Here is a 24,798-nt window from a genome sequence, read left to right on the forward strand (position 1 = left end):
TGTGGATGGTATTCTGTTCGTGCCCATTCTACATACGTGGCCAAACCATCTGAGCCTTCGCTTCTGGATTTGGTCGGCAATGGTTGGTTGCTGTTGGCATCTGGCGCGGATGGTATCATTAGTGATGCGGTCGCGAAGAGAGATGCCCAAGATCTGCCGCAGGCATCGCATTTGGAATACCTCAAGTTTGTTCAAATCTAACTTGAGACAAATCCATGTTTCCGATCCGTAAAGAAGAATGGGCAGGATCAAAGTCCGGAAGAGTCGGATTTTAGTCTTTGTGGAAATGTTGGTCCTCTTCCACAGACACCATTTGAGCGAGGCGAACGCAGTGGCCGCCTGTCCAATTCTGCTGTGAATTTCCATGGTGGATGCAACTTTCTTCTCCTGGACCAGCGACCCAAGGTATTTAAAGTCCTGCACTTGCTCGATCTGGACGCCTTCGAGATAGATGGTGGCTTGCGACCCATCTGTTGTCAGGGCCTTTGTCTTACCAGCATTGATCTTCAAACCGTATGGCCGGGCAATGCGGGCAATGTCGTAGAGGATTTCCGTGGCTTCAGCGTCGTTACCGGCAAGGATAGCACTATCATCAGCAAACATCAGGTCAGTCACATAGTGATCCTTGTCATATTGTATGCCCTGTCTGTTTCTGAATGCTTGCCTCATAATGGCGTCGACCACGATGTTGAAAAGCAACGGGGAGGCTACATCCCCTTGGCGGACTCCAGTTTGGATGGTAAATTCCTCAGATAAATCGTTCTGGATGCGCACCTGGCTGGTTAAACCGTTGTATGCAGTTTGGAGGAGTGTGATGACTTTTCGAGGTACATGTTCAACCTCTAGTAGTTTCCATAAGGCAGGCCGGTGAACACAGTCGAAAGCAGACTTAAAGTCAATGAAAACAATGACGGTTCGCTGTCCACACCGGATCCTCTCCTCCATCAGCTGACGAATGGCAAAGATTTGATCACAGCATCCTCGCCCGGGTCTAAATCCTGCCTGTTCTTCTCGACTGGTTTGCTCGCGATGTTTTTGCAGTCTTGACTGGATAATCTTCATAAAGACCTTTCCAATGATGGAAAGGAGGCTGATGCCACGGTAGTTCTTGCAGTCCCGGTTATCACCTTTCTTGTGGATTGGTACGATAATGGCTTTCCTCCATGTTAACGGAATTTGTTCAGTGCACCAGATGGTTTTGAGGAGTGAGTGTAGTCGGCGAAGCAGTACATCTCCCCCGGCTTTGATCACTTCTGTGGTGACTTGGTCCACTCCTGGTGCCTTGCCATTCTTCAGGGATTGTATGGCTGCTTTCACTTCTTCTACTGTAGGCTCAACATCGACCATGGAGACCTCAGGGGGGTCGATCGAGAGTGCTGTTGCTGGCGGTCCCTGAGGTGGGTCGTGATTATACAGAGCTTTGAAGAATTCACTCCACCGTTGCAGGCGTTCGGATGGTGATCGCACGAAGGTCCCATCAGCATTCTTGATGTTGTCACTAGTCAATTTAGTCTTTCCACTCAGACATCTGAGGGTGCGGTAGAGAGTGCGGTACTCGTTTTTGGATGCCGCCACTTCAAGATCGTCTGCCACTTGGTTCCAGTATGCTTCTCTTTCTGCTGTCATTCTTTGTCGGACTTCTCGGTTTAGCTGCCGGCACCGTTCAAAGTCGACCAACTTTGCCTGTTTCCGTTTGTCCACGAGGTCGAGGCACTCATCTGATATCCATGGTTGCGTTCGACGTCGGGCAGGTGGACATAGGGGCTTGGCACATTCCAGGATGGCATCAGAGATCTGCTTTTCTTCTTCATTTATATCCTCGGGCACGGCCAGCATCTCGAAGCGGTTGGATAGGGCGATCTGATATGCCTGTTTGTTGGCAGCATTCATTAGCTGCCTCCAGTCCAGCTTGGCTGACCGAGATGATCTTTTTGCATGCCGTAATTTGAGCTGCACCTTAGCCCGGATGAGGTAATGATCAGATCCGCAATCAGGTCCCCTCATGGCACGAACATCCATGAGTGATGAGCAAAATCTGGCATTGATCAAAATGTAGTCCAGGATTGCTGAGTCCTTGCCAGATGGATTTCGCCATGTAAGTTGATGTTTTTGAGGGTGCTGGAAATGGCTGTTTCCAATGATCAGGTTGTTAGATGCGGCAAAGGACAACAAACGTAGTCCGTTGTCATTGATCTTCCCATGGCCAAACTTGCCCATTGTTGTTTCCCAACCAGATCTGTCCACGCCAATATGGGCATTAAAGTCCCCTGCGAGGATGATCACTTCTGTCTGCGGAATTGAATCCAGCGTATGTTGGAGCTGGTTGTAGAAGTCATTCTTGGTCGGGTCCAGGCTAGTCTCAGTTGGCGCATAGGCGGAGATAATATGGGTCTTGATGGTGCCCTTGACAGTAAGGACTGCCAGGCGGTCCGATATTGGTTGGAAAGCGATCACACTACTGGTGGCCTGAGCATCGACCATAAAGCCCACTCCTGCTTCTCGTTTCTTGCCACCAGAGTAGAATAGCATAACCGCTTCGTTAGGTGCTGGTGGTTGGATGATCATCGTTCCAGACCCGGTGAGCCTTAATTCAGATAATGCTGCGATTGATATCTTGCACCTAAGTAGTTCTTGGGCAATGATTTCCTTTTGTCCAACGTGGTGCCCCGTTCGAACATTCCATTCGCCAATGTTAATTGTCCTTTTCGGCGTAGTAAGCTTATTGCTGTGGCCAGAGATCCACTTCACACCAGCACCCTGGGTCCCCAGTGCTGGCGCATCGGCTACCCCGGATGCGGTAACATTGTTATAACAGCTTGTTCTGTGGCCAGTGGTCCACTTCACACCAGTACCCTGGGTCCCCAGTGCTGGCGCATCGGCTACCCCGGATGCGGTAACATTGTTGTAAGAGCTTGTTCCGAATTTCATGCGGTTTCTTGCCTAGTTTCCCCGGTTTCCCGGTTCTGGTCATTTCGGCAGGATGACCACCCTCCTCCTTTCGCAGCCGGGCTTGGGACCGTCCATGGCGGAGTTACACATCTGTGTGACACATCAGTGTCACACAGATATAAGCAGTGCAGAATTGGAATTTGGGGAATGCATTGTGTAGAAAGGATAGACAAGGGTAGGAAGGGAGGAGGGGTTATGCTGTTAGTTAAGAAACATAAAATCTAAGGAAGTGCATCCAGTGACATGTGTGGACAGTATAATGTTGAGTCAGTTTGGTGTGACATAAACATTAGGAAATGGAAAATGAGAGTAGGAGTGTGTTATAAGCCTAATGATTCTGATAAGTACAATGAAGAATTGTGTAGAGAAGAGTACGTCAGTAAATCAGAATAATGGGGGGATTTTAACTTTTCAGATATTGACTGGAACTTGTGGGTTAGTCACTGGCACTAGCAGCACTCTTATGGATTTATTGGAGGATTGTTTTCTTCCACAACATGTTTGAGGGGCAACCAGAGAGGGGAATACTATTGATCTGATTATCAGCAGTGATGACTCGTGCGTTAATTTGAGATAAAGAAACCACTAGATGACAGTGATCACAGTCTACCGATGTGGGATTTACTTAAAGATGTAACTAGCATCAAGAATGAAGGGAAGGGTTTTTGTTTTTGTAAAGGTGACTACAGTAGTCTCAGGCAGTTTTTAAATTCTATACAGTGAGATCAACTGAGAATGTTAAAAACAGTGAATTCTAAATGAATTCACTGAAGCCTTGAATTAATTAATATTGGAAGCTATTAGGCTTTTCATACCAACTAAGAAATACTGTTCAAGATTTAAGCTTATATGGATGTCAGATGTGTAGAATGCATAAAAATTAGCAGGTGACACAGAAGCCTATGGCGGATATAAGCCAGTCTGTAATCAAGTCACAAAGGAGGTTAGGCAGGCAAAGGCTGATTACAAGAAATCTTTGGCAGAGGATGCAAAGAAAAACAACCAGACTTCTTTACTTATGTAACCTCTAGAAGGAAGGGGATGAATCAGATTGGTGCTTGATATTGGTGGTTCAATGATGATCCTGCTCAGATAGTTGACAAACTGAATTAGTATTTTGCATCTACATTCACACATGAGGAATTCTGTAAGGAAGGGGGGACAGAAGTTTACTAAACTCTACCAAGGAGCTAAATGATTTTGTAATAACAGAGAGCAAAGTGGAGGAAAAATTGTTGAAGTTAAACATAAAACAGGCACCTTGGACAGATGGAATCTATCCAGTTATATTGAAGGAGGCAGCGAGGGAGGTAAGCAAACCCTTAGCCATAATTATGAGAGCATCCTTAGATTCAGGGGAAGCCCCCATGGACTACAGATGTGCAAATGTATCCCCAATTCACAAAGGGGGTTCAAAGGGTGATGCAAATAATTATAGACCTGTTGATTTAACTTCTGTTCTGGGGAAAATAATGCAGTCACTGGTTAAAGAAGTGATGCAGGATCACTTAGGCAAGACTGCAATAATATTTCAGACAGCACGGGTTTGTTAAGGGGAAGTCTTGTCTGACTAATTTAATTGGATACTACGATGTGGTCACAGAAGAACTGGATGCAAAGAATAATTTTGATATCATATACTTGGTTTTTAGGAAAGCTTTTGATACTGTTGCACATGGAAGACGGCTGTACAAACTGGAGTGGTATGGCATTAATGACAAGTTGCTGCAATGAATAAAGGGATGGTCAAGTGGGAGACAGCAGAGAGTGGTAATAAATGGACACTGCTCTACATGGACTAATTTTATTAGTGGAGTCCTCCAGGGTTCGGTGCTGGGCCCTTTTTTTTTTTTTTTTTTGTGTATTTAGTATTGATATCGATGAAAGTATATCAGGCTTAATGTCCAAGTATGCAGATGATACAAAGGTTGGCAGGATTGTCAATGATAGTAAAGACACTATTCTAGTGCAACAGGATCTAGAAAAGTTAGGTAGATGGGCTGAGAAGTGGATTGAATACTGAAATTTAATATTCACAAATGTAAAGTACTGCATATGGGTAGCAGTAACCCAAGAGAAATGTACCAACTGTGTGGTACTATATTCTGGGAGGTGGAGAATGAAAAAGACCTTGAAGTAATTGTGCAGTCGGATATGAAGTTCTCTGAGCAGTGCAGACAGGCTGCCAGAGCAGGTCATGCAGTTTTGTCAATGATATATAGGAATTTTAGGAAGGATGTAGAGTTGCTAGAACGAGTACAGAGAAGGGCAACAAGATTGGTGAGTGGAACAAAGGGGTTCTCTTACCAGGTGAGGCTTAAATTATGTAAGTTGCAGCATCAGGAAACTAGGCACCTGCGAGGTGATCTGATTGAGATGTACAGGGCCTTGAATGGTTTGAGCAGGCTCAATACTGATGAGATAGTTCTGTTTGCTTAGATTAAGAGCTTGAGGGGGCATAGATTCAAATTGAGGAAAGACAATTGTTGAATAGATGTGTGGAAGTTTGTATTTAGCCAACCGGTAGTTGAATTCAAACTGAAGAAAGACAATTGTTGGATAGATGTGTGGAAGTTTGTATTTAACCAGCCGGTAGTTGATTGGTGGAACAGACTTCCATCTATTGTTGTGGAAGTTGATAGCGTAAATAAATTTATGGCTGAACTAGACAAACATTTGGAGTCACCAGATGGGTGAAATGGGAGGTTTTTTTTTTTTTTTTGGCTGATGCTGTGTAAGCTTGCTTTCTTGCATCATATGCCTCCACTAATGCTAATGCTAATATTCTGAGGACAGCCATCAGTTTAACATAGACACTCATATTGTGTCTCTAAGATACACCTTTTTGTTTTAATTATAAAAAATTTAATATTACATTTTTTATTGAATTGAAAACTGATCTGTTAATTATTGTTTTCTGAACCCGATTAAAAATATTGAAAGAACATAAACAAAAGAAACTAATAACAACAACAAAGAAAAGTTTTGGATTTTTCAAGGTCACTCATTCCCATATTGGAACACAGATGCTTGCATGGTATCTGGCAAATGCAGTGTGAATGTCTGTTTTTGTAAGCTGTTTGTATTTAGTTGATGAAACCAAAGCTATACTGCAAGATTAAACACCAATCATTGAGGTCTCAGACATGATGGGAATGGAAATTGCCTAAAAGAAAGATAGATGCTTTTTCTTCCCTAGCATCTGTTAAATGCCAAGCAAAACGTTTTTCTCATAATTCTTAGTAAAGACCTTGGTAAAGGTATTTCATTGCAAAAGTATTTTGCCTTCATAATTATCAAATTTACTAAAAGTAAGATAGTTTAAATATAAAATGGAGGCAGAGTTGAAACTGTTTTTACATGAAAGTATGGTGATTATTTTGTGCAGTTTTCAGTCACACATCTAGTACAATAGCATGCTAAACTACTTTGCTATAGGCTGTTTCTGGATTTGCTTCATGATCCCATCATTTGACAAAAAATGGAGTCTAGTTCAGATCCCCCTAAGCACCTCACACTGTCAAAGCAGAAACTGTGCATAGCTATATCTGAACTAAACCTGTTCTTGCTTGACAATGGGATAGTGCAGTTGAACATGTCTGTAACAAATTAGCTTAGCAAGTTATTCTGCTAGTTTTTTTTGAAAGCCCAAACATGAAAGATTAGAACATGTTTACTTAGTGCCATGCATGGGTGGAACAAAAGGCATATGATGCAAGAAAGCAAGCTTATACAGCATCAGCCAAAAAAAAAAAAAAAAACCTTCCCATTTTACCCATCCAGTCACTCCAAATATTTGTCTAGTTCAGCCTTAAATTTATTTAAGCTATCGACTTCCACAACAACAGATGAAAGTCTTTTCCAACAATCAAACTTACCCACATCTATTCTACAACTGTCTTTCCTCAATTTGAATCTATGCCCCCTCAGGTTCTTAATCTGAGCAAGCGGAAGTATCTCATCAGCGTTGAGCCTGCTCAAAACCATTCAAGGCCTTATACACCTCAATCAGATCACCTCGCAGGTGAGCGCCTCCATAGCCAGGTGGGAAGGAGCAGCAGTGCGTAGCACGCTTCTTGATTAGACCGGGGTTCGAGCCCGTCACCACCAAATACGGAGGATGTGGAAAGGTCAAGGAATAACCACCGCATATCCCGGAGCAGTATGGCCTTAGTTGCTAATGCTCCTAAAAACCAAATAACAAACAAACAAACAAACCTCGCAGGTGCCTAGCCTCCAGATGCTGCAACTTACAGAACTTAAGCCTCTCTTGATAAGATCACCCCTTTATTCCCCTCAGCAATCTTGTTGCCCTTCTCTGTACTCGTTCTAGCAACTCTATATCTTTCCTAAAATAAGGCCTTCAGACCTGTATGTGGTACTGAAGGTGTGGCCTGACCATTGCTTTATACAAGGGGATAATCATCTCCTTGTCTCTGCTAGCAAAATTCCTATGTATCATTAACAAAACTCCATGACCTGCTCTGGCAGCCCATCTGCACTGCTCACAGATCTTCATATCTGACTGCACAATTACCCCCAGGTCTTTTTCATTCTCCACCTCCCTGAATTTAGTACCACACAGTTGGTACATTTCTCTTGGGTTACTGCTACCCATATGCAGTACTTTGTATTTCTCAATGTTAAACTGTAATTGCCACTTCTCAGCCCATCTGCCTAACTTTTCTAGATCCTGTTGCAGTAGCATACTGTCTTTACAGTCATTAACCCTGCGAATCTTTCTATCATCTGCAAACTTGGACATTAAGCCTGATATACCTTCATCGATATCATTGATAAATACACAAAACAACAATGGGCAAATACACAAAATAAATACACAAAACAACAATAATGTTATTAGTGGAGTCCTGGGGGACTCCACTAATAGCATTAGTCCACATAGAGCAGTGTCCATTTATTACCACTCTCTGCTGTCTCCCACTCAACCATCCCTTTATCCATTGCAGCAAATTACCGTTAATGCCAAACAGCTTCAATTTGTAAAGCAGTCTTCCTTGTGCAAGAGTATCAAAAGCTTTCCAGAAATCCAAGTATATGATATCAAAATTATTTTTTGCATCCAGTTCCTTTGTGACCACATCATAGTATCCAATCAGATTCTTCAGACAAGACTTCCCCTTAACAAACCCATGCTGTGTCTGAACTATTACTGCAGTCTTGTCTAGGTGATCTTACATTACTTCTTTAACCAGTAATTCCATTAGTTTCCCTGGAACAGAAGTTAAACTAACAGGTCTGTAATTACTTGTCTCCCTTTGATCCTCCTTTGTGGATTGGGGTCACATTTGCACATCTCCAGTCCATGGGTACCTCCCCTGAGTTCAGGAAAGCTCCCATAATTATGGCTAAGGGTTTGCTTACTACCTTTGCCACCTCCTTTAATATAACTGGATAGATTCCATCCATCCCAGGTGCCTTTCTTGTGTTTTTCTTCAATAATTTTTCCTCCACTTTACTCTTAGTTATTACAAGATTATCTAGCTTACTGCCAGAGTTGAATATACTTCTGGCATCCCCACTAATAGCATTAGTCCATGAAGAGCAGTGTCCATTGATAAAACCACTCAGTCTTCTCCCACTAAACCAACCTTTTATCCATTGTAGCAACTTGCCCTTAATGCCATTCTGCTCCAATTTGTACAGCAGTAGTCTTCCATGTGCCACAGTATCAAAAGTGATATCCAAGTATATCATATCAAAATTATTCTTTGCATCCAGTTCCTTTGTGACCACATCATAGTTTCCAATCAAATTGGTGAGACAAGACTTCCCCTTAACAAACCCATGCTGCATCTGAACTATTACTGCAATTTTGTCTAGGTGACCTGCATCGCTTCCTTAACCAATGACTCCATTATTTTCCCTGGAACAGAAGTTAGACTAATGGGTCTGTAATTACACATGTCATCCTTTAATCCCCCTTTGTGAATTGGGGTAACATTTGCACATCTCCAGTTCATGGGGACCTTCCTTGAGTCCAAGGAAGCTTTCATAATTATAGCTAAGGGTTTGCTTACTTCCTTTGCTGCTTTCTTTAATATAACTGGATAGATCCCATTCACCCCAGGTGCCTTTCTTATGTTCAATTTGAACAATTTTCCCTCCACTTTGCTCTTGGTTATTACAAAATCATTTAGTTCCCTGCCAGAGTTTGATAAGCTACTGGCCTCCACTTCCTTACAGACCTCCTCATGTGTGAATGGAAATGCAAAATACTCATTCAGTTTGTCAGCTACCCAAGGAGGTTCATCAACAATTAGACCATCGATGTCAAGTGTGCCAATCTACTTCACCCCCTTCCTTCTAGAGTTTACATAAGTAAGGAAGCCTTTACTGTTTTTCTTTGCATTGTTTGCCAAATATTTCTTGTAATCTGCCTTTGCTTGCCTAATGTCCTTTTTGACTTGATTACATAATTATATACTATCTTATATCAACCATAGACATCTCTGTCTCCTGATAATTTATATGCATCCCATGCATTTTTTCTTCCCTTCCATGAGTCTCATTGGGTCATTTGACATCCATTTAGGCCTAAACCTTGAACCGTATTTCTTAGTTGGTATGAAAAGCCTAGTAGCTTCCAAGATTAATTCCTTGAATGCTTCCCATTTAGAATTTGCTGTTGGTAACATCATCAGTTGGTCTCACTGTGTAGAATTTAAAAACTCCCTGAGACCACTAGTCACCTTTATGAAAGCAAAATCCCTTCCCCTTACCCCTGATGGTTGTTACATCTGTACGTAAATCCCACTTCAGCACACTGGGCCCCGGGTGCCAAGCGTTCCGTGGCCAAGCGATTAAAGTGCGTTCATTGAAGCGATCTTTTCAGAGCTTTTGCTATATATAGAGTTTCTTTTTGTTGTAATTACCGTTATTTTCATTTTATACTAGAGTAGCTCTTTGACACTACAGGAAGTAGGCAAAGGCCCAGAAAGGGAAGTTACCTTTCTGTTTCTTTTTTATATCTCTCACTAACACAACTAACAGCCGCTTGGTCACCTCGTGGCACTGCTCCTGCCTCCCCGTGGCGGGGCCGGAAACCTGGAAGGAAAAGTTATCCTTCCAGGGCTAAAAGGAGCAATCATGGAAAACGAAAATTTCCCTCCTCTAAAGGCTGCAAATCCTATGGATTTGCAACAAAATTGTGACAGTCAAAACCGTAAAAGGATGAAAACTGATGTACCTGAAATGGAATACCCATCTTTCCTCATAATGCATTCTTTAACGAATCAGTCATTAGGTACACTATCTCCCTTCTACATACAAAAATGTTTAGAAAGTGTAGCCGGATCACCAAAAATGGTACGCAGACTGAAATCTGGTGACTTATTAGTTGAAACCACCAACCACAAACATTCTGAGTCTCTCCTCAAACTAACATCATTTGGTGGAGTCCCCACTAAGGTTTCTCCTCATGCCACCCTTAATACCTCTAAAGGAGTCATATCCGAATGGGACCTATTGAACGTCAAAGAGGAAGAGATTGTTCAAGAACTCCAAGACCAGAAAGTAATTCAAGCGAGACGAATAATGTTAAAGAAGGATGGAGAATTTGTACCCACTCGCAGCATTATTCTTACTTTTTCTACACCGAACCTACCTTCATCAGTAAAAGCTGGATACCTAAACTGCCGCATCCGCCCTTATATCCCCAATCCTATCCGATGCTACAAGTGTCAGAAGTTTGGGCATTCCCAAACTGTCTGCCGAGGAAATTCAGTATGTTCAAACTGCGGATCAAAGGAGCATATTCATACCGATTGCAATGCCGAATCATCACGATGCCCAAACTGCAAAGGCAATCATTCAGCATTCTCTAAATCCTGTGAGCAATGGAAGCTGGAGAAAACAATCCAGAAATACAAAGTAATTAACAAAGTCACATATCTCGAAGCGAGAAAACACCTTCTACAAAGCATACCTAAACCTTCATATGCTGAGGCATCTAAAAGATACCAAACGGTTTCAACTCAGACGGATACAACTGTTCCACCAAAAGTGTCAATTTCTGACTGGGCTCGGTCACTCTTATCATCTGCACCACAATCCACAAAACAAACTGTCGATAGGACTAATAACACACCAATCTCAATACCACCTATTACTCAAGCTCCAGCTATTTCAGGTCAAATGGAAAACTCAGATTATGCCAGAAAGAAATCATCTGATACCACAAATATGGATGTTGCAGTGAATAATACCTATGATGAACCCATTCTAGATCTATATGCTGAAGACGACATGGATACACGTCCATTCTTCCCAAAAAAGGAAAAAATAAAATTTGACCGTCAAAAACAGAGCACGTCTAAAAAACAGACGGATTCGACTGCTAACTCTAAACCTAAACAATGAATAAAATAATCCAATGGAATTGCAGAGGGTTTCGTAGCAACATAGATGACATATACGAGTTAATCGACCGTTATCATCCTGTGGGTATATGCCTACAAGAGACAAATTTAACACCTCAAGTATCTGTATCAATTAAAAATTATACTCTTTTTCGTCAAGACAGGTCCACTACACAAAATGCTCATGGAGGAGTAGCCATACTGATAGACTCAACAGTTCCTTGTAAGAAAATTGTTCTCCAAACTTCCCTAGAAGCCGTCGCAGCTCGTATAGTGGTTGGCACTGCTTTAACGATCGTCTCAATCTATCTTCCACCCAATAAACCATGTTCAATTCAGGAACTGGAAAACCTTATTCTGCAATTACCTTCTCCCATCTTCCTGTTAGGAGACTTTAACGGTCACAATCCATTATGGGGATCTCCCGTCTCAGATAGACGTGGAGAGCTCATTGAAATGTTACTAGACAGACAGAATTTAACGTTACTGAACACTGGCTTATCCACGTACATTCATTTTCCTACTGGTTCAACCTCAGCAATAGATCTTTCGCTATGCTCTCCTATCCTCTTCCCAAGTGTCAAGTGGACAATACATGACAATCCTCTGAACAGTGACCACTATCCTGTCATATGCCGAATTCAAACAACCCATTCTAAAACAACTGAAACCCAAACGAAATGGAAATTTTCCAAAGCAGAATGGGCAAAATATAAAAATTATGTCTCTTTTAATGATCACATCATTGAGTCTTCTCCCATCGATACCGTCACAGAGCATATAACAGCACAGATACTTCAAGCTGCAACAATCGCCATACCGCAGTCTCAACTAGGAAACCGCAAGCATATCAATCATTGGTGGAACAAAGACTGTTACACGGTTAAAAGAGAAAAAAATGCAGCATGGAACCAATTCCGCAAATACCCAACCACTGTCAACCTTATTAATTATAAAAGACTTAGAGCCAAAGCACGATACATCCACCGAAAAGCCAAAAAAGACTCTTGGATAAAATTCGCTCCAACAATTAACAAAGATACCGACTCCAGAATAATTTGGAAAAAAATAAGGCAGTTGAATGGCAAATATCTTAAATCACCTTCAGCTATTCTTAACTGGAATGGGAAGGAGATCTCTGATCACACAGAGATTGCAAACACCTTAGGAACTGCGTTCTCTGAGTTGTCCGCCTCAATAGCTTATCAGCCATCATTCCAAAAAATTAAAGCCGAAACTGAGAAATTCAAAATAAATTTCAAAACTACCCATTCTTTGCCTTATAATCAACCACTCACACTATCTGAACTGAAAGAATCCATAAATACCTCTAGAAACAGCGCCCCTGGCCCTGATGGTATTTACTATATAATGCTGAAACATCTACATGAGAAATCTCTGTCCTCACTCCTAAAATTCTACAATAGGGTCTATTCTGAACACACATTCCCCTGCTCCTGGCAACATTCTTACGTAATAGCTATCCCTAAACCAGGAAAAGATCACTCGGCTCCATACAACTATAGACCGATATGTCTAACCAGCTGCTTGAGTAAAACTTTGGAAAAAATGGTGCACCGCCGATTAACATGGTACCTGGAGAAAAGAAACATAATCAGCAGCAATCAATTTGGCTTTCGGAGGAATAGATCATCTTTAGATCTTATGGTAAAGGCGGAATCAAACATAAGAAATGCGTTCATTAGAAATCAACATCTGGTCATGGTTTGTCTTGATATCGAAAAAGCTTTCGATACCACATGGCGTTATGGAATCCTAAAGGATCTCCATACTATTGATATGAGAGGCCATTTACCATCTTTTATTGAAAACTTCCTTCGCCACAGGTCTTTCCAAGTCCGATACCATCAGGCTCTGTCACAAACATACATACAAGAAGAAGGAATCCCACAAGGCTCTGTACTCAGTGCCACTTTATTTGCAGTGCGAATCAACAATATCACAAACAGAATTCCAAACACTGTCGACTCATATCTCTACGCTGATGACCTTACCTTATCCTGTCATTCCCAGAATATGAATTATATCGAGAGGCACTTACAAATATCAATAAATAATATTGAACTGTGGATGACCCAAAATGGATACAGGCTATCAAAGCAAAAGTCTGCAGCTATCCACTTCTGCAACAAGCGCAAAATCCATCCAGATCCTGAGCTACTCTTGGGCAGTCATCCTATTCCAATCATGAACAATATTCGTCTCCTAGGACTAATTTTCGATAAGAAGCTAAATTTCCAAGACCACATCAAAAACCTACGAACTATTTGCATTAAGAAAATGAACGTACTCCGGGTAATCTCCAGTACATCATGGGGTGCAGACCGTTACACTTTGCTCCGTCTATACAGATCCCTAATTAGATCTCGGCTGGATTATGGAGCACCTGTTTATGGCTCTGCTAGAGAGAGTACCTTAGCTCGTCTTGCTCCCATCCAACACACTGCTCTTAGGATTGCTCTAGGTGCATACAGAACATCGCCAGTTCAAAGTTTGTATGTTGAGGCCCACGAACCTCCATTGAATATCAGAAGAAAGATGTTATTGATGACATACTCTGTTAAAATTAAAAGTCACCGCACACATCCTATTTGGCCACTACTGCATGATCCTCAGTACATAATCCACTATGCAAACAAACCAAGAACAATTCGGCCTACTGGTATCAGATTCCAAAATCTAACAGAATGCTGGAATATTCAACTTCATAATGTTCTCAGTGACTTAAGAGATCCAGATCCTCCATGGATTACCTTCGCGCCTTCTTGTGATGATTACTTTGAGCAGTGGGGAAAAGGAGCTATATCAGATATCAACATCCAACAGCTACATCTTGTCCATACACAGAATTATTCCCTCTTTACTAAGATCTATACTGATGGCTCTAAGTCTGGTAATAAAGTGGGTGCAGCTGCTGTCTTCCCCAACAAAATTATTTCACTTACACTTCCTGCAGAATGCAGCAGTTATTCTGCTGAACTTCATGCCATTAAGCTTGCCTTGGAACATATTTCACTCCTGTCAATCAATAAAAGCATCATATATACGGATTCCAAAAGTGCTCTCTCAGCTCTCAAAAACACGACACCTCACAATCCTTTGCTAAAAATCTTAAGACATGCGCTAATACGTCTTCACGAACATCAGCAAACTGTTGTCTTCTCTTGGATTCCAGGACACAGCGGTATTAAAGGAAATGAATGCGCAGATAATGCTGCAAAACATCCCTCCAGCATAAATTCAACAAATGACCTTGTCCCGTATACTGATTGTAGATGCAATATCCAAAAAAAATGTATGGAGCAGTGGGCACTTATGTGGAGAAATCAAACACAGAACAAGCTGTTTCAGCTGAAACCTGAACCACAATTATGGAATTCCAGCCTGCGTAAAAATAGAAAAGAAGAAGTAATTCTAGCCAGAAGCCGAATAGGCCATACTCACCTCACTCATCTTTTTTTGCTCACAGGAAACGATCCTCCGCAGTGTACGCACTGCTTGAAACCACTGACAGTAAAGCATATACTCATTGAATGTAGCCTGTTTAACAATGTCCGACAGTGTATTTTCAGCTCGTTGTCATTACAAGAACCGTTGTCACTCAGACGCATCATAGGTAATAATGCAAACCTCTCCGAATTCTTTTTGTACCTAAAACGAATTCAAATGTATGATCAATTTTAACTGCTCCCAGAGCAGTCATCACATAGAACTTCACTACCTTTGGTAGGCGCAATATGGCCAAAGTAGCCCTTGCGCCAGAAACTCCAATAACAACAACAACATCAGCACACTGTGATCATTGCCACTTAGTGGTTTCTTTATCTGCAGATTCTTAATGCATGAATAATCACTGCTGATAATCAGATCAAGAGTATGACTCCCTCTTGTTGTCTCTCGAACATGCTGCTGTAGAAAACAATCATCCAATAAATCCACAAAAGTCTTGCTAATGTTTGAGTGACCAGCCCATAAGTTCTAGTCTATATCTGAGAAGTTAAAATCTCCCATTATAATACAATCTGATCTACTGGCCCACTCTATTTCACTGTACAGTTGTTCATTGTACTCATGAGAGTCATTAGGCCTATAACACACTCCTACTCTCAACTTGGTTTTCCCACTGGTTATGTCACACCATACTTGATCCAACACTGCACTGCCACCCATGTCAAATGGATGCACTTCATTAAATTTTGTTTCTTAACTAACAGCATCACCTCTCCTCCCCTTCTATCCTGTCTGTCCTTTCTGTACACATTGTACTCCCCTAATTCCTATTCTGCCTTCCTTATCTCTGTGTCACACCATGTTTCTGATATCCCAACAACATCAGTCTTTGATGTCTTCACCAGAACCTCAAATTCATCAAGTGTATTTACTATACTCCTAGCATTGGTGTACATGCAAGTATTCATGCACATATTCTTACTCTTAGTTACCCTAAGATTAAGAATGTGTTTGAATACTTACTCTTAGTTACCTTAACACAATCCATGTATTTACTTGTTCCCTGATAACCGCCAGCAGCCCTTGAAATCCCCCGCACCTTGTTTTCCAGGCTTCTGCTCACTCCAATAGAAGCAGTGCAAGAATCACTTTCGCCTCTGCCTGTGGCCACCATTAATCTATTAGTCTGTGAATCTCCCCAAGCTAGCAGTTTTCTGACCCACCTAACACTACTCCAATAGTATCAGTTTTATGATGAGAATCTACAGAAAATTAACATAAATGTAAATTACTTTCACATACTTGTCCCAATATAACAGCATAATGAATTATATAACTAATATAACAATATAGCTTTTGGGACTAACAAACACTTCTCCTTGTTTGTAAATTGGTGCCTCTGTAGCCAGGTGGGCAGGAGCAGCAGTGCATAGCACACGCTTCTTGATTAGACCAGGGTTCGAGCCCGTGACCACCAAATATAGAGGATGCGGAAAGGTCAGAGAATGACCACCGCATCCCGGAGCAATATGGCCTTAGTTGCTAATGCTCCTAAAAACCAAATAACAACGTTGTTCATAAATTAGAAAAGCTCTGCAGTATTTCCAGTTTGACCTGCAATTCGGCCATTTTTACATTGATTACAGTTAATATTTTTTGTAGAGAAATCAAAGAAATATATTTGAAGGCATGCTGTATAAATTACAATTGGTTGGAAAAGCATGGGGGGTCCCTCTGCCAAGAGTTCATTTATTTTTTGCTGTGTGAGAAACTTCTTTTTTTTTTTTTTTTTTTTTATCAAATGATGTGAGCAATACATGAAGAAACCAGTTTTTTCCCTGCTTCCTTCGTGTATCGTGGCCGTGAAGTTCAACCGGAGAGTATGGCACCATTGTAATATCCAAGCCCGAAGCAGGATTTAAACCCGCAACCTTTGGGTTGCCAGGCAGGCACTTTACCCACATGGCTAGCCCGGTCAGCAACTGTTCTCTTTGCAAATATATCTTCAACCTCTTAAATATCCAATGATAATTCCTTAAATGTTGATCTCCAGATAATTCTTTTATGATAAACTTTGAAAAGAAAACTTTCTAAACCAGTCCTTAAAGAACTTGGTCCTGCCTTATTTCTCACAAAAAAAAAGTCTGTTGTTCCTATGCTCATTCTTAATAACAGATTTCGAGACAGATCACATATCTTTATTGTAGATCACTCTGACTGTGTTCCAGATAAACTGAAATTTTGGAATCATGATTCTGAAAATACTTTGTCCCTTTTTGTGTATGCACATACTTTTAAAACTTTTTTTTTTTTTTATTAGGTAACCCCACTTTGCAAGATCTTCAAAATCAAATTTTTTGGTGTAACTGTTCAGAAAACCACCATCACTTGCTAATACTGTAGCTGATTCGTCTTATGTAGATCACATTTCATTTAATTCTATTATTGTGATTTTCTTTCTCAATCTCAGCTGCTTTACCATTTTTATAGATACTACAATAGGTATGGATATTTCTATTACTACACCAATAACTATTATTATACACTGATATTATATGCCTGCTGCAGTTAATTAAGAAACCATAATTGCAAATTGAAGAATTAAATTGAGTTTATCCCTGAGCTGTTCAAAAGTGAAATCAAATTGATGATGATGATACAGTACCATAAAGTACAGTACCACCATAAGTAGCTGTGACCACCAAATATGGAGGATGCGGAAAGGTCAGGGAATGACCACTGCATATCCCCAGAGCAATATGGCCTTAGTTGCTAATGCTCCTAAAAAAAAAAAAAAAAACCAAACCACCATAAGTAGTACATATACAAACCTTTTCTGAACTCTTACCTATTCATTATGGCATTAATAAAGACCTCTGCATTGCCTCTGTTCAGTTGAATTCTGTCTTTATTAAACAGGTGCTTTCTGCTAACTAGGACAGGTCTTGCTAAGAAAATTTTACTTCCATAAGCCATATAGAGACTTTTTTTTTATATATATATAATTTGGTCAACAAGATTACCATATGAAACCTCACGTGTCTGGAAAGAATTGCAGACATGATAATGTTCCGGACCCTCTTGCAGAATTTTTCCAGCATGATTTTATATATCATGGCAAATTCCTCAGTTCATTTTTACTTAACATTATTGGGTCCCATATGGATAGCCATGAACTGCCTAGGATGTCCTTAAGAACTGACAGTTGGTTAGTAAAATTATTAATTTTGCTCAGCAAACATATTTTGGTTCATACTATTTGGTCAAACTGTTAAGGAAACAAGAATATACTCTATACAGAGTATAATACAGTTCCAACCCCCCCACACTTTACACACACACACACACACACACACACACACACACACACACACACACACACACACACACACACACACTAAAATTATCTCATTTGGAATAAAAGTGGTTCATAATAGGTGATCCATCCCATGGATTTAAAAATTTTTATGGGTTTTGATTTCTAAAATTTGGCAGGTATATATTAGTTAATAAGACTAAAAATAAATAAAATAAAAGATGATTAACTATATACCATAGTCTTTGCACATTGTAATGCAGTTTTTGTTTAATTCTATAACCTAATTCCTAAACATGTGAAGACTATGATAACTTAATTAGAAGAAACTATGATAACTAAATTAATTAAAAGGAAAAGAAATAAAAGCAAATTGTGTGTGCTGTTTAAAAAATCACAGTGTACAAAAAATGCAGTATATATTAAATTTGTACAATATAAATATATATGGCAGCAGCTGCTCCATGCAGCAACATGCTGTTAGCTACTTAATGCAATTGCCGACCGGGCTAGCCAGGTGGGTAAAATGCCTGCCTGGCAACCCAAAGGTTGCGGGTTCGAATCCCGCCTCGGGCTTGGATCAGAGTAAATGCAAAAACTTTGGGAGGTGCATTATGGCCACAGAAGCCGATGTACCAACAACTAACAAAAAAAAAAAAAAAAACTTAATGCAATTATATATATTTCTGCTGGAATACGGTTAACTCCTAATCTAGTACCAAAAATGAAAAGATAATAGTAAATGTTTTAATTTGTATTCATAGTTCATTACAAATGCAAATTATTTCCTGTTTTGTGTATTTTGTTAAGTTTTTATTATTTTTTTTTTTTCCACAGAATATTTTATGTGTCCCATGATTCTCAAGATCTAAAGATATTTAGTTATATTGCCAGAGATGGAGGTAGTAATGTATTCAAGTGTAATGTTTTTAAATCTAATAAAAAGGTAAACATATTTAATATTTAATTAATAATGCTATATAGGCATATTATAATAACAGCAAACTCTTTCTCAATTTTTGTTTTGATTATAGTTTTCTTTGTTGTTGTTTGTTTGTTTTATTTGTACATTTAATTTCTTTGCCACAGATTTATATTTCAGAAATAATGACAGTAAACTATTTGTCTAAATAACATAATTACAAAACATTACTTGGCAGATACACAGTAGAAAACTGTATTATCATTACTTTAATGTAGTTCATTTTTAAGTTTCGAATTCTTGTAACAGATTAATAAATAATGGATGAAAATTGTTTTATTACATAAAAAAAAAGAAATTTCAATCAGTAATAACACTCCATGTGTATTTTGTAAATAAGTGTTTCATTAGCAAAGATGCCTATAATTGGGACAAATATAAATTTTTGAAAACTATAATGATTAGAGAAGATAAAAGCCTGAATTAAAAACCTTTTAAATATCTTCTGCAACACTTGATCAAGCTAACATTATGTGAATATAATATTCTTTAAGCAAATTCAATTACTATAATTGCTTTCGCTTAAAAAAAATGCATTTTATTTAAACATCTTGTGAAACAAAGTTCTTACCCCTAATATCATGTTCTCCATATACCTTGTCATCAATCTATCATTCATTTAATGAGGAGAGCTCTGTTCTTCCTTTCCTTGGTTGGAGTACTGTTTTAAATCTTCAGTATTTGCTCAAATTGTTTTAGTGAAATTCTTTTAAGGATGAAATCCTTTTTTCCATGCTACACCTTAAAATCTTGTCTTTTATCTAAACTTGGTTTTCTAATAAATGTGCCAAGGCCGTTCAAAATAAGAATGTTGTATATATTATAATTGGCTCACATCCAAATCTTTAGGTTCATTTTCTATCTTCACTAAAGTTCACAACAATTATAAAGCAGTTATTAATCAGTCCAAACTAGATTTTGAACAAGCTAAGAGTAGAAAACTTGCTAGTTGTTCAAATGGTAGTCGAGCATTCTTGTCTTTTGCCAAAGCTGTTGGCCGCTTTTGACCATCTATATTCTTGCCCCTGTTAAAACTTGATGGTTCTGTTGCCTCCTCAGCTAAAGAAAAAGCCAACTTACTAGAATCCTGCCTTTCTTCAAACTTGTGTATTGATGATCTTGGTAAGCCATCTCCTACTATTCCCAGTACATTCTGCTCAATACCTCCTGTGCTCCCTTATTAAAAGGATATCAGAAGAATTTTGAACAGTTTTGATGCCAAGAAAGCTCCATGTCCTAATGGTATTTCTCCACATTTCTCAAAACCTGTGCTGCTGAGTACTCCTGTTTTGCTTCCACTTGGAAATTTGTTCATATCCAGTGAGTTCCTAAAAAGGGTAACAAATCCCTCCCTTTGAGTTATTGCATTTACCTCTTCTCTTTCCACAGTAATGGAGAAATCCAACGACTAATAACTTTTAAATTATGTCAAAACTGTTTGTGTGATCAGTGATTGCTAATATGAATTCCATCAGTGTTGATCCACTGGTGATATTTTAGCATTGTTACTCATCTATAGACAAATTCAATGGAAAAGTTTGGTGAAACTGAAGTAGTTGCCCTTGGCATTTTCTTGAAATTTTTAAGGCTTTTGATCATGTTTGGCATAACGGTCTTAACAAGCTTCCATCTTACAGAATGCTGACCTTTTTTTCACAATTGAGTATCCAGTTTTCACTCCAACATCACTCACTGATCTCTCTGTGTGCGATGGTAAATGGTTTTGTCTTCTAACTTCTTCACTAATGCTGGCTTTCCCCAAGTTCAGTTCTTTCTCCCACTATTTTCCTCATGTATATTAATGACTTTCTTCCACTGATTAGAAACCCCATCCGTAGTTTTACTGATGATAGCACATTGATAGTACTTTCCAATTTGAGAAACCTAGCCTGTACAAACAACTTAATTTCTCAAATATGTAGGTAATTCTCCGATGGGGCAAAGATAACTCAGTTAATTTCAATCCTTCTTAAAAAAACCAGTCCTGTCTTATATCTCACAAAAAGGATTCTCAGATGCTCAGATTTCGAAACAATATCTCATATCTCTCTCTCTTAGGGATTACACTGACTTCTAATCTCTCTTGGCATAAGCACATCACAAATATTACTTACTTTGCATCTAAAAAAACTGGGTTTTCTCTTTTGCTTTCAGTGATTCACATATTCTTAAAAAAAAACTATTGATTCTGCACAAATCTCAAATCTGTCCTACTGTGGAATGTTGTTCCCACATCTAGGATAGCGCTTCCAAATTTATCAATTTGGCCGTGGAAAGATTGTGCAGGGCTCAGGGAGTAGAATTTTTTTCAGCCTAGTCTGTGCTTGTTGACAGGAGAGACTGTTTCTACAGGGATGGAATACACTTAAATAGAAAGGGTGCAAAAATATTTACTGATGCTATCGAGGCAGTGTTAGGTGGGTCGGAAAACTGATAGCTTGGGGAAATGCACAGACTAAAAGGTTAACAGTGGCGCAGGCAGAGACAGAAGTGATCCTTGCACTGCTTCTATTAGAATGAGCAGCAGCCTGGAAAGCAAGGCAATGGAGATTTCCAGAACTGATGGGAGTCATAGTGGAACAAGTAGATACATGAGCTGTGTTAGGAAAACTAAGAGTAGAAACCAGATGGTTCTGTTGTCATTTCAGCCAAGGATAAAGCTGATCTTCTAGTGTCCCATTTTTCTTCCAACTCATATTAATGATCTTGGCAAAATGCCTCCCACCATTCCCAGCATGCTCCATTCAATGCCTCCTGTGGTCTTCTGTCAAAAGGATGTCAAAAGGATTTTGACGAATCTTGATGCTTTTTTTTTGTTTTGTTTTTGTTTGTTTGTTTGTTTTTAGGAGCATTAGCAACTAAGGCCATATTGCTCCGGGATATGCGGTGGTCATTCCCTGACCTTTCCGCATCCTCCGTATTTTTTTGGTGGTGACGGGCTCGAACCCCGGTCTAATCAAGACGCGTGTGCTACGCACTGCTGCTCCTTCCCACCTGGCTACGGAGGCGCCCAATCTTGATGCTAAGAAAGCTCCAGTTCCTGATGGTATTTCTCCACTTGTTCTCAAAACCTGTGCTCCTGAATTTACTTCTGTTCTTTACCGCTTTTTTCACTTTCTTAAATCCCTTCCATCCCTTCATGAAATCCCTTCCATCTAATTATTGTCCCATTGCAATTACTTCTACTCTTCCTAAAGTAATGGAGAAATCAATTAACTGCAACTCTTAAACTACTTAGAAACCTTCCATCTGATCAACGATCGCCAGTATGGATTCCGTCAGTGTCGATCCACTGGTGATATTCTAGCTTATGTTACCTATTTATGGAAAAGTTTGGTGAAACACAAGCAGTTGCTCTTGACATCTCAAAGACTTTCAATCATGTTTGGCATAAAGGTCTTCTAAACAAGCTTCCATCTTATGGTTTGCCAACTGTTTTTTGTAATTGGTTATCCAGTTTTCTCTCTGATCGCTCACTGAGAGTGATGGTAGATGGCCCTCTGTCTTCTAACGGCGCCTCCGTAGCCAGGTGGGAAGGAGCAGCAGTGCATAGCACACACTTCTTGATTAGACTAGGGTTCGATCCCGTCACCACCAAATGCGGAAAGGTCAGGGCATGACCACTGCACGTCCCGGAGAAATATATCCTTAGTTGCTAATGCTCCTATAAAAAAAAAAAAAAAAAAACCCAAAACCAAACCTGTCTTCTAACTTCTCCACTAATGCTGGTGTCCCCCAAGGTTCAGTTCTTTCCCCCACTCTTTTCCTCTTGTATATTAATGACGTCCTTCCATTGACTGGAAATCCTATCCATAGTTTTGCCGATGATAGCACATTGCATTCCACTTTCCATTTTGAGAAACCTTGCCCTGCTCAATCAGCTTCAACTTCTCGAATATCCACTACCAATTCCTTAAATGCTGATCTCCAGATAATTTTACAGTGGGGCATAGACAGCTTAGTTGATTTCAATCCTTCTAAAACTCAGTCTTGTCTTATATCTCATAAAAAGGATTCTTCTGTTCCTATGATTATCTTCGATGACATTCCAATTTCTAGACAAGATCATGTATCTCTGTTAAGGATTACCCTGACTTCTAATCTCTCTAGGCATAAGCACTTTACAAATATTGCTTTCTCTGCACCTAAAAAACTTGGTTTTCTCTTTTGCTCTCAGCATTACTTTTCTTCCAAACAGCTGTTCACTCTCTACAAATTGCAAATTCACCCTACTATGTAACATTGTTCCCACATCTGGGGCTGTGCCCCCAAAACCTCTCTCAGGCTTCTAGATTCCATTCAGAAGAGGGCAGTTAGTTAATTAATGACTCCTCTGTAACAGAGTTTCTTCACTCGCTGTCTCATAGACATACTGTTTCTGCTGCATGCCTTTTCTAATCCATGGACACTGTTTCTCTGAATTGGCTTCTATAATTCTTGCTCTCTCTTTCAAAACAGTTCGAACACGTGCAGCCACCAGCCAACATCCATTTACTATCCACCTTCAAACTCACAGAACCAACTATTCATCTTCCTTGTTTATTCATTCAACTGCTGTTTCCTGGAACAACCTCCCTTCATACATATTTCCTGAAAATTACAGTCTACAGAAGTTCAAGTCTAAAGTCAACAAATATCTTCTTTCGTCTTCTCAACCTCCAACCCAAGCACGGTACTAAGTACTATAAGTTTTAATACCTCTCGTGTTTGGGGTTTTCATTAAAAAAATATATAAATATATATTTCAGTACATCACGTTTTCTGCGTGTATATTTGATCTAACAAAATTTCAAGAAAATATATTTATTGTTAGTTCTGTTATAAACTTCGAAAAATGGTGTGCAAAAGAATAAAAAAAATCATCCGCTGTGAATAACGGATTATTTTTTGTAATATATATATTGTTACAAAAATTTCAATATTTTGTAATTTTCACAAAATGGATTCTTCACAAAATATTGTTATTATTTCTATTGTTAAAAAGTATTTCAATATATCCTTGTAATGCATTTGATTTTATCACAAAGGGAGAAATTCATTTTTAGTACAAGCCAAAAAAAATTCATCATCCAGGGTCACATATTGTTCAAAGTCTGCATTTCCTGTTTTGATCTGCAATAAAAAGATATGCAGAGATGGACATATGATATTCATGAGTGGTAAATGGATGGCCATTGCACAAAACTAAAGGAACTTGAAGGTTGCTGGAGAGGCCTTCATCCTGCAGTGGATTGAAAATGGCTGATGATGATGAAAAAGATATACCCTATTGAAAGATTGATTTACTCTCTCTCTCTCTCTCGGTTTTACTATAACTTGAGAAGGGGTTATTTCCCCACAATGAATACTGTCCAGATTGCTAGCCATTACTACTCCACTCTGTCTTCTAAATTGCATTGTCTTGAGATTATCCCCTTTGGGAATATTGGCAAATACTTACATCTGTTAGAAGCAGAAAACAGTTTATATTCACCCACTGTAACAAATTATCTTTGATAACATAAAGGGTAACTTTTTGATTTTATTCCAAAGGACTTCTCGGAATAAAACACCTATTGTTGCTGTCTTCACTGCAGTTGACATTTTTTCCAGGTGGAATATTGACAAGTACTTTCCATCCATTTGAAGCAATAAACATTCCCCACTACCCACATTACAGGATTACTTTATGTGCAGTAAAGGATTACCACTGGTTAATT

At 39.5% G+C, this 24,798-nt stretch overlaps 1 protein-coding gene across 1 annotated transcript in view; it reads left to right on the top strand.

Annotated features, from left to right (window-relative positions):
* LOC150077556 (uncharacterized) overlaps window positions 1-24,798 on the top strand; it is a 212,398-nt gene that overhangs the window by 103,187 nt on the left and 84,413 nt on the right. Inside the window, exon 5 of the mRNA XM_090386892.1 lies at window positions 18,955-19,063. Within this exon, the coding sequence (XP_090243018.1) occupies window positions 18,955-19,063 (109 nt within the window). The remainder of the gene's footprint in view (window positions 1-18,954; window positions 19,064-24,798) is intronic.

The sequence above is a fragment of the Mastigoproctus giganteus genome, chromosome 12 (assembly GCF_048544385.1).
Source record: "Mastigoproctus giganteus isolate SK-2022 chromosome 12, ASM4854438v1, whole genome shotgun sequence".
In the NCBI taxonomy this organism is placed as follows: Eukaryota; Metazoa; Arthropoda; class Arachnida; order Uropygi; family Thelyphonidae; genus Mastigoproctus; species Mastigoproctus giganteus.